Source organism: Cetorhinus maximus, chromosome 5, assembly GCF_964194155.1.
Source record: "Cetorhinus maximus chromosome 5, sCetMax3.hap1.1, whole genome shotgun sequence".
Lineage (NCBI taxonomy): Eukaryota > Metazoa > Chordata > Chondrichthyes > Lamniformes > Cetorhinidae > Cetorhinus > Cetorhinus maximus.
Window position 1 is genome coordinate 31,190,493 of NC_135883.1, and position 17,095 is coordinate 31,207,587.

Consider the following 17,095-nt stretch of genomic DNA (forward strand, 5'->3'; position numbering starts at 1 on the left):
TTATTGTTGGTGGTGAGGAGACAGGGGAGAGGCATTTAAGAAGATAGATTGCAGTGGAGAATAGAAGCAGGGGGTTATCTTTGCATTCAGGGATAACCCATTAATTGTGAGCAGTTTTAGCAGATGAAAGCAGGACCTGATAGTGCCTTATATGGTCCAGCCAGATATGACAAAGAATGGCTAAACCAGTTGTTGGCCATATCTGTTCAAGTCTGAATCCTTTGGACGTAAGGTGGCTGAGATGACGGTTGTACCAGGGGAAAGATCCAGGGTGAGGGAGAGTAATGGTTTTATTGAGCACTAAGGCATTAAAGGTGCAGGTGAGGCTGAGGTTGAGCCAATCAGTAGCTGCAAAAATGTTGTGATGAACCAACACCCAAAGGCCAACAATTCAATATTGAAAGTGAAGTTGCAAGTGAACTGAGAAATAGTTTCTTTCCAGGGACGCAAAAGAGGTATTGTTGGTACGTGGAAGGGGGATGTGAGTGGAAAGTGATACAAGGAAATGATCAGAGATGGCCTTATCTGTAATTGATATGATAGGAGTACCGAGGTCACACTGAGATGGCAAGGTTATGGTTGTGGCTGTGAACAGAGTTGGAGAGCTTACATGGAAGGAGAGATTAAGGGAGGATAGGTGGGCAGTGAACTCAGAGGAGAAAGAGCATGATGAGTTGAGATGGAGGTTGAAACCAGTAAGGATAAGAAGTCGTTTGGCGTAGAGGCTCACAGAGGAAAATAGTGAAGATATCATGGTGAGAAAATGTTATTATGCTCGGGGAGGTGAGTGCGGCAGTAGAGAAATAAGGATTTTAAGTGAGAGGTGAGGGAGGTAGAACAAGGTGAACTGCTCAAAGTGGAAAAAGTGCCAGAGGAGTAAGGGGCGAGCCAAGGTGAGATAGATTAAAAGAGCCACACCACCACCGCGATGGTTTGGGCAAGGCAAGTCATGGAAGGTGTAACCACATGGGGAGGCTTTCGTCAGAGGGAAGCTGTTGTCACCCTTCAGCCAGGATTTTGTTAAGACCATGATATCAATGCAATCATCCACAATAAGTTCATGGATTAAGGGCCTTGTTCGAAAGTGATCGACATTCTGGACAGACATGTGGAGAGAGGTGGTAAGAGCTGAACCAGTGGTAGAATCCACAGGGTCAGCAGTGGGATGAGTGATTTGGACAGGGAGGAGATTTGTGAGATTAACCCTTAATGGTTGCGCTGGCTGAGGACTTCAGTGAGATAATGGGATCGTGCAATTGGGTTACTGCTCACAATGATTCAGCACCAAGTGATTTTATGAGCACTTCAGTGTATGCCAAAGGAGGCATAGAGGGAAGCTTATGCTTATCCATGAGAGAGTCAAACATGGCAAGAAGGCAGAATGTTCAAAGAGTACTGATGGTTTGGAGTAAGGAATTAAGCAGGCAGAGTATCTGAAAGGGGAGAAATGAGGAATGTTTGAGGACTCTTGGTCTATACTCGATGGAGTTTAGAAGGATGAGAGGGGAATCTGATTGAAACTTACAGAATACTGAAAGGCTTGGATAGAGTGGACGTGGGGAAGATGTTTCCATTAGTAGGAGAGACTAGGACCCGAGGGCACAGCCTCAGAGTAAAGGGAAGACCTTTTAGAACAGAGATGAGGAGAAACTTCTTTAGCCAGAGAGTGGTGAATCTATGGAATTCATTGCCACAGAAGGCTGTGGAGGCCAGGTCATTGAATGTATTTAAGACCGAGATAGATAGCTTCATGATTGGTAAGGGGATCAAAGGTTACGGGGAGAAGGCGGGAGAATGGGGTTGAGAAACTTATCAGCCATGATTGAATGGCGGAGCAGACTCGATGGGCCAAATGGCCTAATTTCTGCTCCTATGTCTTATGGTCTTATGGAAAGGTGGCATGACAATAAAAGTGTCTAGGAGGGGGAAAGAGAAGAGAAGTGAAAAAAGGAAAAAAAAGTGGAAATAGAAGTCATTTGTTTGTGTCTGGAGAGGCAGCTAAAATGTGCACACAAATGAACACAAGGAAAACTCAAGTTCCAACTGCAGATAGGCGGCAGAGTAAAAAGCTTCTGACCCCATCAGTCTGGTCTGGATTCAAAAGCAAAATTCAGAGGTAAAGTGATAATGGAGGCAATTTTCATGCTGAGTGTACATTGGGTGGGCTGTGGGCAGGTCCATCTTCTCCACCCAATCAATTTTTGTGATTGGGCTCCATTTATTTACATTGAATAGGTGAGCTGCCAGCACGAATCACAGTGTTTATCAGCAGCTCGATGATTGGGAGGGTGGGAAATCGGAATAGGGCAGCTGATCATAAATCAGCCTAGTGCAGCACTTCGAAGGGGACAGGTGGAAGTGCAGGGAAGTGGAATGAAGCAGCAGTTTACAGCAGCTGGAAAATGTTTCCAATACTGTCAACAGCAAGGAGGTGACATACTGGAAACTGTTAAGATTCAAACCATGTAAATGACCACAGTAAAAATAAATAGCAGATTGACTTCCAGCTTTCCCTAACTGAAGCTGAGGTTCATTCTCTAGACTTGTAGCATCCAGAGTTTGTGGGTGGGTTGAGGAATTAGTGGTAGCGATGTAGACAAGGATGAAAATGGCACTGAGGTCCTGACTCAATTTGCCTATATAAATGAGACCTCCGCCCATTCCTGGCAGCAGCTGTGGCTGCCTAAATTGAGGTCCTGTGAACATTGGAATGGATGAAACTTCAGTGGCAAGACAGTAGCTCAGTTTGCTATGTGATTTTGGCTCTATTATCACCCAGTATATGTCTAAAACCAGGGCAGTAGAGAAATAAGAATCAACCCCAATATTTTTACACAACCTCTGTCACCCAGTTCCTGAAAGAGCCTTTTCTGAGGTATGGAACCATACTGAAGGAATATACAGAAAATGCAAGTGGCTTTAACATTCAAATCTGACCAGGATGCTTTATCCTGTCCTGGACAGTACTGCCATCACTCCCAAACTTCAAAGCCCATGTATGAGAACTTGACTCTAATTCTAACACTGGCTGCATACACAGAATGCGCTCCAGCTTACCTGCACAGGCATTTTCTCTATCAGCACCTCTTTCTGTGGTTGACGTTCTTTACCTTGAACCAGCTGCCGAACTGCACAGGTCACTGGGATTGGCAGATCTTGAAATTGAGCTCCTAGTGAAAGCCACGGCTGGAAATGTAAACTAGCAGCAGGTTCAAGGTCGGGTTTAAAGTTTTCCTGAAAGGAGAAGTAGAGCAGCAAATTATATTCACTTTAATAATAAATGACATGTGAAGAAACATTGAAAATACTGTGACCCATGCACAGAAATGCCTACAATCCAAATAAAGTCCAACTTTCCAATAAACTGATTCGAGAATCTGTACTGATGAGTTGAAAGCTGAAAAAATCTGCACTAATGTCAACGTTAATTTTACTCCCTGAAAAATCCATCACAATGAGACTCTCTAGATTGATCCAGCATTTCCTGAAATGGTATAGCTGGCAAGTTTTTCCTGAGAAGCCAGCTAACATATGTCAGAATGGAAAGGCAAGTGGAAATCAATATAGACAATTGAGGTCTGAGGAAAGCACATAACCAGAATTAATGCACATTAGATAGAGCCAGGGAGTGAAAAGGCTCTCTAGTACCCTTTCCAAAGCACCATGAGGCATCTGAGATGCATACAAACATTTTCGGTGGAAAGTTTGCCAGATGCCACCTTAGCAAAGGGATTTGTGATTTGTGATTTTATTCATATGGCTGGGGCAACACCTCAGCAACTCTACTGATCTGTGAGAGGATAGATTGATGGATTGCTGTGTGGCCTTGGCATTTTGGATAACCTCAAGTTTATGGAGGGTAGAATGTGGGAGGTTTGCCAGGAGTGCTATGGAACAGTTAAGTCTAGGGGTTACAAAAGCATGGATGAGGATTTCAGCAGCAGATGAGCTCAGGCAGGAGCAGAATCAGGCGATGTTACAGAGGTAAAAATGGGTAGCCTTGGTGATGACACCAAAACTGTGGATAGCCTAGTTCAGCCTCAGGCAGCTGTCAGGGAGAGGGATGGAATATGTAGCTAGGGCATAGAGTTTGTTGTGGGGAGTGGACAATAACTTTGATCTTTCCAATATTTCATTGGAGAAAATTTCTGCTCATCTAGCACTGGATGCCAAAAAGGCAGTCTGATAACTTAGAGTAAAGAGTCGAGTGAGATGCTGGCGAGGTAGAACTGGTCAGCGTACCTGTGAAAACTGATGTTGTGTTTTTGGATGATGTCACCAAGGAGCAGCATGAGAAATAAGAAAGAGGCCAAAGATAGATCCTTGGGGACATCAGAGGTAATGGTGTGGGAGCAGGAAGAGAAACCATTGCAGGTGATTCTCTGACAATGGTTAGGGAAGTAAGAATGGAACCAGTTGAGTGCAGTCCCACCCACCTGGCTGACTGAGGGACATTGGAAGAAGATGGTGTGGTCAGCTGTGTAAAAGGCTGCAGTAAGGTCTCGAAGGAGGCGTAGTTTAATTTTATCGCATTCACATAGCATGTCATTTGTGACTTTGATAAGGGTCGTTTCAGTACTGTGGCAGGGGCGGAAACCTAATTGGAAACATAGAGTTCTGGGAAAGATGGGCCATGGGCTTGTGATGTGACAAAATGTTCAGGGGCTTTGGAGTGGAAATGGAGGAACAGTGGGTGTCACTGAAAGACTATAGAATGAACATAAACAGAATGTGGTCAAGAGCTTTATCAATGTGAAGTTTTCTCTGTGTACAATCATTTCCAAATTCAATTATATCCTTAACTGAACTCATTCACCATTGCTAGAGTTCAAGGTCAAAACAATGTGACCTCCATTGAATCCTTTTAATGGAGCAGTGTTGTCCTGGTGTTAGCCACAGAGAACTAATGACCACTTCTGCTATTGAGTCCTCAATTCATTGCACGAGTCCCAGGCTAGAGTTGGGCAGCTGACACTAAATTGGAGGAAGAGGACCCAACATCAATCGTTTCTGTCCCAGCAATGGCTGCTCAGATCAGTGACTCATCCCATCAACCTTAGATTTACAGTAGGAGATGGAGAGGACAATAATGTTTAGTCCATTTAAAACAGTCCAGATACGACAATGCCAGTCCTACACTACACCCCAGCTGGTATTGTTAGGTTACATGAAATCACTTGTCAAAATAACAAACTCAGCATAAAAAGGAAGCAATTTTCATAATACTTGGGACTTGTGATACACAAACAAAGTTATTATCTTTAATTTTAAAATCTGTTAATATTCACTTGGTTCAGCTTTAAACTCTTCTAAGACATAGCACTGGCCTACAAACGTTACAGCTAAATCGATTTGTTAGTACCCACAATTTCTGGTGTTGAACATTTCATCAGGTCATATATGTTTTTAAATCTAGTGTTGTATAAGCCAAATTTTGTGGAGCTCTTCGAGGGTATTTTTATCCTTCTGACTGTAAACTAGAAAATTACAACTGAATGCATTTGATTACACACATTATTCATTGCTATTAGTTATGACAAAATTGTTCATAGCTTTTATAATTGACAAAAAGAATTAATGCAGGAATGGGACAATTGTCATTTTAACTTCTTCTATGCCAAAGATTCACTCAGGTTTATTGGAGTCAGTCAGTTGCTCTACAATGGGAAGGGGAAGGCTGGTGATCAAAGAAAATCATCCCTCTCCTTCAACTATCTCTCAACAGGCAAGAGATTTAATTTTGCCAAATAATTGCTCACTGTTGCAATTTTCTAGGGAAACTTAAACTGAATAGAAATGCCACTAATCGTTTCATAAAACTAGATATTCTCTTATGGTGTTGTAATTAAGAAATTTAGAAAAAAATGTGATCTCCAAGTCAAAGAGAACTGGGAAGTGGAAAATAATTGGACCAGGGTTGTGTTGTGACTGTGGAATTGGAGGTCACAAAACTGGACTCCACAGTGTCAGTGTCTGGTTCTTCGAAAAGTCATTAACCTGAAATGTTAACTCTGTTTCTCTCTCCACAGATTTTAACAGGCCTACTGAATATTTCCAGCATTTTCTGTTTTTACTTCCAATTTCTCTGCGTCCATAGCATTTTTGCTTTAGTAAAAAAAAAAGGGGTCTGAAGAAAGCATGAAACTTTAAATCATATTTCTTCTTTAAGTCTTTTTTATGCATGATGTTTATTTTGAAATCATAACTTCTGCACTTTAGGTACAGCAGGGAGGAAATAAAGTTCTGCAGCACCTGATTTTAGGCATTGCACAGTCTCCTAACAGTGGAAAATGTTTTCTGAAATGCATGTGGACACTTCCGATGGGATTGAATGCGCACCTAACGACTGTCAGAGACCTGCAGAGCAGGTGGACTATGAAGTCAATCGATGTGTGAATGCTGATTTGATGCCAGTGCTGCCATCTTGAGATGCCACACTCCAGCTTGTGCCTCGTCTTAACCTCGCACATGATATTAAATGGCATGAAGGACAACCACCAACGCCCACCCCCACCCCCACCCCCCACTCCACCAGTAATGTTACTTAGAAGGATCATAAACTAGTTGCAGGTTAATTGCTAGATTATTGGGCCATAACTTCTGACCAGCGTCGGAAAGTGCTGGCCCGCAGGAATTACCTACTTGTCTGGTCTTGAAAATTACGTTGACACTTCCATTCGCCAAAGCTGCCTGGGGCCTGCAGAGAAAGACTCTTCACAGGCCCCAGTGAAGTGTAGCTCCAGTGGATTCAAGGAGGCCGCGCCCCCTTTTTTTACAGCACTTGCTGCCGTAAAGCAGGTAATTTTAAAGGGCCAGGGAAATTGATAGGCCGGGGCAGGTAAGTGTCTAAGGTAAGTGGGTAGGATTTGTGGGGTGTGGGCGTCCAGGGGCAGTCTGGGGAGGCTGGCGGGGGTCGGTTGGAGGTCCAGGGAGGTGTTGGCATTGGTCCAAGGCCTGGGGAATTCGGGGGTTGGTCGGAGTTCCGGTGGGGTGAGGTTGGAAGTCCATTGTGGGGGAGGGGGGGGGGTGCGGTGGGGAGGACGGGGTGGGGGTCCGAAGCCCAGGGGTGGAAGTCGGTTGGGGATCCAGGGGGAAGTCGTGGGGTTGGGGGTTCCGAGGTCTGAGGGGTTATGGTGTGGGGTTCTGAGGTCCGGGGGGATTTGTGGGGGGCTCCAAAGTCTGCGAGGGGGTGGGGGATGTGGGTCCAAGATCCATGGATGGGGTGGGGTGGATGAGTGGAATCTGGAGGTCCGGTGGGGGGGTGGTGGTGGTTGGAGGTCTGAAGTGGTTGGGAGTGACAGGGGGTCAGAAGTCCTTGTGGAGGGGGAGTGTCTGAGATCTGGGGGTGTGGGGTGTGGGAGATCAGAGGGGGGGGGGGTGTTGGGGCGTGTCGGAGGGTGGGGGCCGGGAGATGTCAGAGGGCGGGGGGGGAGGGAGGCGAAGTCCCCTGGGGGCTGGGTTGGGGGTGTGGTGGATCGCTTGGGGTCGGTCTGGGTCTTTACAATAGTTACTCAGAAGTTAGAAGAAGTTTTAATTCTTCTACCTTTTTCTGAATAACTATTGGTGTAACCCTGGCAAAACCATCCGAAGTTTACAATTTAAATTACATTTTTGGATGGTACCCGGTGCAGTGCAATTATCCAGAGGAAGTGAGCACTTCTGAGCAATTGCCGTGCAAACCCTTACCTGGGAACTTCCCAGAGGGATTCCCCAGCACATCTTTGGGGTACCTCCCAAATCTGACGCTGGGGAGCACGGAAGTTATGGGCCAAAATGTTCAGGTTGTTGTTGCAATTGTCTATGTTTTTGGAGCTTATTTATATTTGCCTAAAGAGTACAGGGAGTGGTCTGACTGGTGCTGAAGCACTTTTCATTCATTTAAAAATTCATACTATAACAAGTTGCTTCCAGATATGGTTGGCCCAGGTCAGCTAAACGTCACAATTGTACATCAGACCACCTGCAAGCAATGCCATACGGAGTCAGCTGGTATAAACCTACATTCATCATAGTATGCAGCACTAGTGCTAGAAATCAAAAAAACCTTATTAATCATTAAATCAACCCATACTATTGCTATCTCTTACATTACATTAAAGATCTATAATTAATGAATGAATTAATTAACAATCTATATTAGTGACTCGGATGACAGGACCAAATGTATGGTTGGTTGTAAATTTGTTGATGACATGAATGTAGGTAGGAGAGTTAGCTGTGAAGAGGACATAAGGAATCTGCAAAGGCATATAGACAGGTTAAGTGAGTGGGCAAAATTTGGCAGATGGAGTATAATGTGGGAAATTATGAACTTGTTCACTTTGGCAGGAAGAATAAAAAAGCAGCATATTATTTAAATTGGGAGAGATTGCAGAACTCTGAGGTACAGAGGGATCTGGGTGTCCTGGGACATGAATCACAAAAATTAGTATGCTGGTACAATGATTAGGAAGGCAAATGGAATGTTGTCATTTATTGCAAGGGGAATGGAATATAAATGTAGGGATGTTTTGCTACAGCTGTACAGGGTATTGGTGAGACCACATCTAGAGCACTGTGTACAGTTTTGGTCTCCTTATTTTAAAAATTACATTAATGCATTAGGAGCAGTTCAGAGAAGGTTCACTTGACTGATTCCCGGGATGAGGGGGTGAAAGGTTGGAAAGGTTGGTTCTGTATCCATTGAAGTTTAAAAGAATGAGAGGTGATCTTATTGAAACATATAGGGTTGAATCTTTGGCTCGGCGAGCAGGGATGTAAAGTGACATGGGGTGACACCAGGCTTGTGTCCCGACATCACCGCGCGTCATTTAGATTTTCAGTTTGGCGGGCATGCAGCTGAGTTGGCTGCGCACCCGCCGAATTGTCAAAGGCCTGTTAAGGCCATTAATGAACTAATTAAGCCTATTGAGCAAACTGCCCATCCAACCTTAAGGTTGGGGGGCAGGCGAAGAGCCCAGGCAGCCTTCGCATTTTTCATGGAACCTCATCCATGGGCGGGATGAGGTTTCATGAAGGGTTTATAAATCAAATAAATGTTTTCAATAAAGTTCATTGACACGTCCCAGCTCATGTGACACTGTCATATGAGGGGACGTGTCTTAAAATTTTTTTGTTCTTTATTAAAAATTTTGGAATTTAAACTAATTTCCCTGAGGCAGCTCTGTGCCTCAGGGAGATTTCTGTGCTCTTTTGCGCGCATGCGTGAAAGACCGCAGGCCCTGACTCAGGGAACCCCCTGCCGCCCACACAGGGAGCGGCCTGCACCCGCCCCTGCACAACACCCCCCCGATGGGGGGAAAGTTCTACCCATAAGATCCTGAAGGGTTTTGACAGGGTGGATGCTGAAAAGATATTTCCCTTTGCTAGAGAGACTAGAACTACAGGACACAGTTTAAAAATATGGGGTCTCCCATTTAAGATGGAGGTGATGAGAATTCTTTTCTCTCAGAGGTTCTTTAGTCTGTGGAACTCTCTTCCCCAGAAAGTGGTGTAGGCAAGGTATTTGAATATTTTTAAGTTATATAGATTCTTGATTAAAAAGGGAGTAAATGGCTATAGGAGGCAGAAAGGAAAGTGGAGTTGAGGCCACAATAAGATCAACCATGATCTTATGGAATGGCAGAGCAGGCCTGAGGGGCCAAATGGTCATTCGTATGTTCGTATGTTCATATGTTTGTTCACATTTTCTGTATTGTCAGCAGGTTCATGCTCACATTTTCATACCAGAAATGTTGGGGAACACAGGGTTTAGTGAGAGGGAGGAACTGAAAGAAATCAGTATTACTGGGGAAATGGTGTCGGAGAAATTGATGGGAAAGAAGGCCAATAAATCCCCAGGGCCTGATAATCTACATCCTAGAGTACTTAAGGAAGTGGCCCTAGAAATAGTGGATGCATTGGTGGTCATCTTCCGAGATTCTATAGACTCTGGAACAGTTCCTACAGATTGGAGAGTAGCTAATGTAACCCCACTATTTAAAAAGGGAGGTAGAGACAAAACAGGGAATTATAGACCAGTCAGCCTGACGTCGGTAGTGGGGAAAATTCTAGAGTCCATTATAAAGGATTTAATAGCTGAGCACTTGGAAAACAGTGGCAGAATTAGACAGAGTCAGCCTGGATTTACGAAAGGGAAATCATGCTTCACAAATCCACTGGAATTTTTCGAGAATGTAACTAGTAGAGTTGATGAGGGGGAGCCAGTGGATGTGGCTTATTTGGACTTTCAGAAGGCTTTCGACAAAGTCCCACATAAGAGATTAGCATGTAAAATTAAAGCGCATGGGATTGGGGGTAGTGTATTGAGATGGATAGAAAACTGGTTGGCAGACAGGAAACAAAGGGCAATAAGCGGGTTTTTTCCGAATGGCAGGCATTGACTAGTGGGGTACCGCAGGGATCGGCGCTGGGACCCCAGCTATTCACAATATATATTAATGATTTAGATGAGAGAACTAAATGTAATATCTCCAAATTTGCAGATGACACAAAGCTGGGTGGGAGGGTGAGCTGTGAGGAGGATGCAGAGATGCTTCAGTGTGATTTGGATAAGCTGAGTGAGTGGGCAAATGCATGGCAGATGCAGTATAATGTGGATAAATGTGAGGTTATCCACTTTGGTAGCAAAAAACAGGAAGGCAGATTATTATCTGAATGGCTATAAATTGAGAGAGGGGAATGTGCAACGAGACCTGGGTGTCCTCGTACACCAGTCGCTGAAGGTAAACGTTCAGGTGCAGCAGGCGGTAAAGAAGACAAATGGTATGTTGGCCTTCATAGTGAGAGGATTCGAGAACAGGAGCAGGGATGTCTTGCTGCAATTATACAGGGCCTTGGTGAGACCACACCTGGAATATTGTGTGCAGTTTTGATCTCCTTATCTGAGGAAGGATGTACTTTCTATAGAGGGAGTGAGCGAATGTTTACCAGACTGATTCCTGGGATGGCGGGACTGACATATGAGGAGAGATTGAGTCGGTTAGGATTTCAGAAGAATGAGGGGGGATCTCATAGAAACCTATAAAATTCTAACAGGACTAGACAGGGTAGATGCAGGAAGGATGTTCCCGATGGTGGAGGAGTCCAGAATCAGGGGTCACAGTCTGAGGATACAGGGTAGACCATTTAGGACTGAGGTGAAGAGATATTTCTTCACCCAGAGAGTGATGAGCCTGTGGAATTCGCTACCACAGAGAGTAGTTGAAGCCAAAACATTGTATGTTTTCAAGAAGGAGTTAGATATAGCTCTTGGGGCGAAAGGGATCAAAGGATATAGGGAGAAAGCGGGAGCAGGTTATTGAGTTGAGTGATCAGCCATGATCATAATGAATGGTGGAGCAGGCTCGAAGGGCTGAATGGCCTACTCCAGGTCCTATTTTCTATGTTTCTGTGTTTCACTTTTTCAGCTTATTCAACATAAATTAAATTTTAAAAATTGTGTGGTTTCACTGAAAGACAATTAATAGAATGAACATAATCATCATAAAGTCATAGAATATAGAATGGTTACAGCACGGAAGCTGGCTGTTTAACCCTAGATCTACTCACCCACCTTTTCCCTGTAGCCCTTTAAATTTTTTCTTGTCAGGTAATTATCTGATTCTCTTTTGAAGGCCTTGATTGTATCTATCTCCACCATGTTCTCTGGCACTGCATTCCAGGTCCTAATCACTCACTGTAAAAAACATTCTCCCCATGTCGCCATTTCTTCTTTTGCCAATCACTCTTAAATGAGTGTACCGTAGTTCTCGATCCTGTCACCAATGGGAATAGTTTCTCCCTATCTGTCTAGACCCCTCATGATTTTGAATACCTCCACCAAATCTCTTAATCTTTTCTTCTCCAAGGTGAATGCCCCCAGCTTCTTTAATCTATATTCTCTGTGCACATATTCTCAAGTTTAGTCATATCATTAATTTTAAATATTCAACAATACTAGAGTTCAAGGATCAAAAGATTTTGTCTCCCATTCAATACCTTTACTAGAGCAGTTGCTGTCCAGTTGTTAGCCACAAAGAACTAATGACCATTTCTACTATTGAGTATTCAGTGCACTGCAAGAGTACCAGGGTAGGGCAGCTGACATTAAATTGGAGGAAGGGGACACAACTTCATTGGCTCCTGTCCCACAAATGGCTACTCAAATCAGTGACCCATTCCACCAACCTCAGTTTTTGATGTACAACAGAAGTCTGAGGGGGCAACAATGTTGAGTCCATTGAAAACTGTACAGTTGTGGCACAGTGTCAGTCCTATGCCACCCTTGGTTGGAACTGCTTAGGTTACTGCATGAAACCACTAGTCAAAATAACAAACTCATAATTAAGAGGAAGTAATTTTCATAGTGTAATACTTGGGACCCATGACACACCAAGTTTTTTTTAAATCTTGCAGTCTGTGCATGCTCACTTAGCTCAGCATCAACTCTTTTAAGATACAGCACTAGCCTCTAAATGATACACCTCAATCTATTTGTTAGTACTCACAATTTCTGGATTTGAACATTTTACCAGGTCATATATGCGTTTAACTGCAGTGTTGTATAAGCGAAACTTTGCAGCCCTCTTCAAGGATGTTTTTTCCCTTCTGACTGTGAACTACAAAACAGCAGCAAGTGAACACATTTGATCACATACATTTGTTTCCGCTATTAGCAGGATGAAAACATTGTCCAGAGCTTTTATAATTACCACAAAGAATTAACACACACGTAAAGCAATACTCATTTTTTGTGTGCCGAAGATCTCAGGTTTAGTGGAGTCAGTAACTCCTGTAACATGGCGTGAGCTAGTTTATACAGGAGAGGCAAAGGCTGGTGACCAAAGGAAACCATTCTGCTCCTCAGACTATATATTCATAGACAGGAGGTTTGATTTTTTCAAATACTCTTGCTGAGATATGCTAGGGAAACTTAAACTTCAAAGGGATGGCACTAATCATTTAAAAAAAAAACTACTCATTCTTTATGCTGTTGCACACAGAGAAACAAGAACAAATGTTGTCTTCAGGTTAAATAGAGCAAGAAAGTGGGAAACATTTGGACCGGGGCTGAGGTGAGATTGTGCAGATAGAAAGTTAGAATAGGAAAGGTGAACCAAGGTCGGGAAGGTAGAGTGAGGTGGAGCAGGGTAGAGGCTGACATGGTGAGAATAAAAGGAGGAGCACGTCTAACGGACAGAATATGTTGAGAGGCCAGAGGGTAAGAGTTAGGTATTTACTGGGTGGTAGGAAAGGGGGCACTGAAACCTCGCAATAGGATGGATGTTAAAGTTGGTTTGGAGGTAAGAAGCAGATGTACTCTCGATTCAGTGACAAAAATGGGAGGGGATAGGATGGGCAGGGAAGAACATAATAAACTTGGGAGTGAGTTGTCAAAAACTAACTAAATAAAGATGTGCACTCAATAAATTGAAAAAGCTCTTATGTTTCAGCATCATTAGTTTATAAAATTTAGGGTTTCACTAGAAAAGAATTAAATACAAGGCTGCCGAGAGGCTGATTAGTGAGAACAGAGAGAGTGCAACTGACAACTGGGTTTTGCTTCTGGTTATTTTAGTGCCATGAGAGACAATGGCCATGGAGGTGGGCTGGCAAACCAATAACAGCAGCTAAACAACAGCAGGTTGAATGACCCAGTGGCCAAGGAAGCCATTTAACAAATACTGGTGGAAGGAGATGCATAGCACTAATGGCAATACTGCTGTTAAACAGAGGGGAACAAGCAAAAACCAGGAACTGAGGAGGGGAAACATGCATTTCTGTGCGCATCCATATCCTTGAACAACACAATTGCCTTTACCATTACGTCTGTTGTTTTCTGGGGAATGAACTGCTATGGGATTACCCTGTGCCAAACATTAAACTATTGCAGTTAGAATTGACATGAAGGGCTTAAATTGCAGTTGACTGTGCCACACAAGGTTAGTTGACATACACTATGTTCACAGTACCACCTATAGACACAATACCAAAGAATGCTGCACCAATTCACCATTTTTAATATATAATAGATACTGATACTAGGTTTCACTAAGCTTTAAAGTGAGAGGTTGGAGAAATAGTAGAAAACGCAGCTCCTGAGCATTTTGTGCAAGAAGCATAAATGTCCACTTTTTACTGAAATTTAGCCATGTCAAAGATGGATATGGTCAAGTGCCAGTTGTAAAAGAAGTTGGAATTTTTTTTTTAGATTTAATTTTGCTTGCGTTTCCGTATTTTTCTCCAGCAAAATTAGATCTATTGATCCCTGTAAAGGATCTCTTCTGCACAAACACAAATGGAGTTCACTGTGGTTAAATAACAGGACCAGCTAACAGGGCATTAGTCATTCATCAGCAATATCACCATCCAATCTTCATTATACCAGTGACATTATATTTAGGACAGCAGTTAACAATAGCAAATATATATCTAAAATGCTTACAGGGAGAAGAGTCTGAGAAGCAGGCAACCCCATTTCGTTCATGCCTTGGCTGATCATTTGAATTGGATCTATTATGAAAGTTTTAAAGAAATGTAATACAATCAATTTCTTCACACTAGATATTGACAAGTTTGTGTATTAGTGTTACTCACAATTACTTTTAAGGAAAGGTAATTACAAACATTTGCTGTCCTATGTTTAAGTGCAACACAATTATGGTATTCTGTTAAGGTCCCTTAACGGCAGAAGGAAAGGTTGCAAAGTTTCTTATGCAGCCATGGAGACCTGCATATTGTGGCAAGAGTCCATATTTCCACCCAGCATAAATATTATATGGTAGAATATTTTAAAACAGTCATATTTATTATTGGTCATATCAGAGTAAAGCCATTCAAAATTGTGGAGTGACCACAGTAACAAATTTGTGGCAGATTATATTCCTTGGATGGTGGACAGGTTGGATACAGCACATGACAAGAAGCCATGTGGAGGGAACATGCTTCGGGACCAAACAGGCTTTTCTCAATCTATACCACCCTATGTTAGTCAAACAGCAGTTATATCAAAAAGTTTAAGGTACATTATATTGAAAAGTACAATTGCGAAAATAATTAAAAAGGGATAGTTAGTCTGTTGTACCAAGGAGATTAGAATGTGGAATTCTCCAACACAAAACATTGCTGAAGGAGAATCCATAAATCCTTCTAAAAGAGAATTCAACAGTTTCTTGAAAAAATATCTTTAACAGCACGGGGAGCAAACAGGAGAGTGGATTACATTAAGTAGCTAGTTTATATGTGGATGATCATCAGCACATACTTAATGGGCTGAATGGCCGTTATAACATGGGTTATAACATCATATGATTTTTTTCTGGTATCATACAGAAAAATTATAATATATGTGTATAAATGTATCGTGCACAGGTTATGTCACGTTCCGCTCCCAAAACAATTCATACTGATTTTACAAAAGGAATACAGTAAGCTTTACTAAAATTAATCTTACTTTGGCATGCTTAATTAAATCAAATAAGACATTTGAATTTAAGTTCTAATTTTTTTCTGAGGCGAAAATTCTTTCTTTCTAGAGAACTCTATAATATGAGTTAGAGCACTACTGGGATATATTGGTTTGAACCTGGTTCAGGGGATAGGATAAAGATCTTTGTTCTGCTGGTTGGATTGGTTTTCTGTAATATAGTTTTGAACCATCTTAACACAGTTCTCAGTTGATATTAACCACAGCACAAACTGACATCTATCACAGTGAAACCATAATGATGTCTGAAATGGAAAGGTCACTTAAGTAATGCTTTGCTGCAGCAATATTGCAGAGTTGTGGCATACCTGACATGGGACTGCTTGATGGAGACACTGTGATTGAAATGAGAAAGCGTTCGATTCTCCAGAAATACCATTTTATACCTCAACTAGATTCACTGAAAAAGATGTACATTGAAAATAAGCCTTCTCATTTGATAAATTGCCTTGCAAAATAATCCATTTGTTAAGTAAACAGAAGTAAGCTTGATGACACAATTGACAATGGGATGACATAATCTTGATTGTACCTCATGAATTGTGCATCACTTATGACTATTTTTAAATTCAAACATACTTGTTTAAAAGGGATTCAGTATAGTGCTGCATAAAAACATTTGTGCAGCCAATTCTGTTAATTTGTGTTACCTCATTACCTGAGATAAGTGGCCCTTCATCATCAATGTGTCTGAATATTGCCTGTATCTTTCAATAAGAGAGAGCAAATTAAATAGTCTAAAATGTAATCTGATTAGACGATGCTGTCTGTGACTCTCATATATTGTGAAAAAGTCCCAGTTCACATGAAGGGAAAATCTCATTACCTTCAAGGTGATCCATTGGGAAAACTAAATGGAGCCATTAAAAAAAAACTTGGATATGCACTTGAGGTGTCATAACAAGCCTATGGACCAAGAGCTGGAAGGTGAAATTAGACTGGATGGCTATGGCAAAGCCACTACCAATCAGAGTTCACTTGCTAACCAATCAGCACTCTCCTCTTATGAAGTATAAATTGTTGTTCCTTTTACATTTGGCATTCTTGTGAATTGTCCAGATGGATGCAAGGCAAAAAGCTTCGAGAAGGGGAAAAATAAGAAATTGACAATAATGTATGCAATCTCCCCAAATAACTAAAGATTCAGCTTTAAATGGTACAATACTATAATAAACTGGCAACGGGCTCTTTCATCTTTCCCACTGACGTTTTATGACTCACACACACAGTATAATTCACAATACCTATTTCTTCCTCTGGTTCTATTTTATACAGCATCACATAGAAAAAGCAAGACCATTTATTACAATGTATTGTTCCAAAGCATTGTCAGTTTAATTGTGGCCCCATTGTCTAAGGGAGAAAGAAACACAAAAATTGGAAAATGCTTTGTTTTCTCAGTTTACATAAAAACATTCATTTGGTATATGCATATATTAATTGACTTGAAGGTTAAATACTGATGTGAATTTGTAGACGGAGGTAAAACATCATCATTTACATGGTGTTATGAGGATGTGCTTTTTAAAGATACAATTTCTAATTTCTTTTTCTGGCGAAAAAAAAACTGGATCCTTCTAAGAGGCAATAGCAAAATTGCCCAGACTGCAACAATACACACAATTTTGC

General features: G+C 42.0%; 1 protein-coding gene across 1 annotated transcript in view; it reads right to left on the reverse strand.

The window, feature by feature from the left end:
* Positions 1-17,095, reverse strand: part of LOC144680441 (uncharacterized) — a 72,174-nt gene that overhangs the window by 39,287 nt on the left and 15,792 nt on the right. The window contains exons 2-3 of the mRNA XM_078541404.1: positions 14,426-14,493; positions 3,058-3,234 (exon numbers count right to left, since the gene is read on the reverse strand). Of these exons, the coding sequence (XP_078397530.1) occupies positions 3,058-3,234; positions 14,426-14,482 (234 nt within the window). The 5' untranslated portion in view covers positions 14,483-14,493. The remainder of the gene's footprint in view (positions 1-3,057; positions 3,235-14,425; positions 14,494-17,095) is intronic.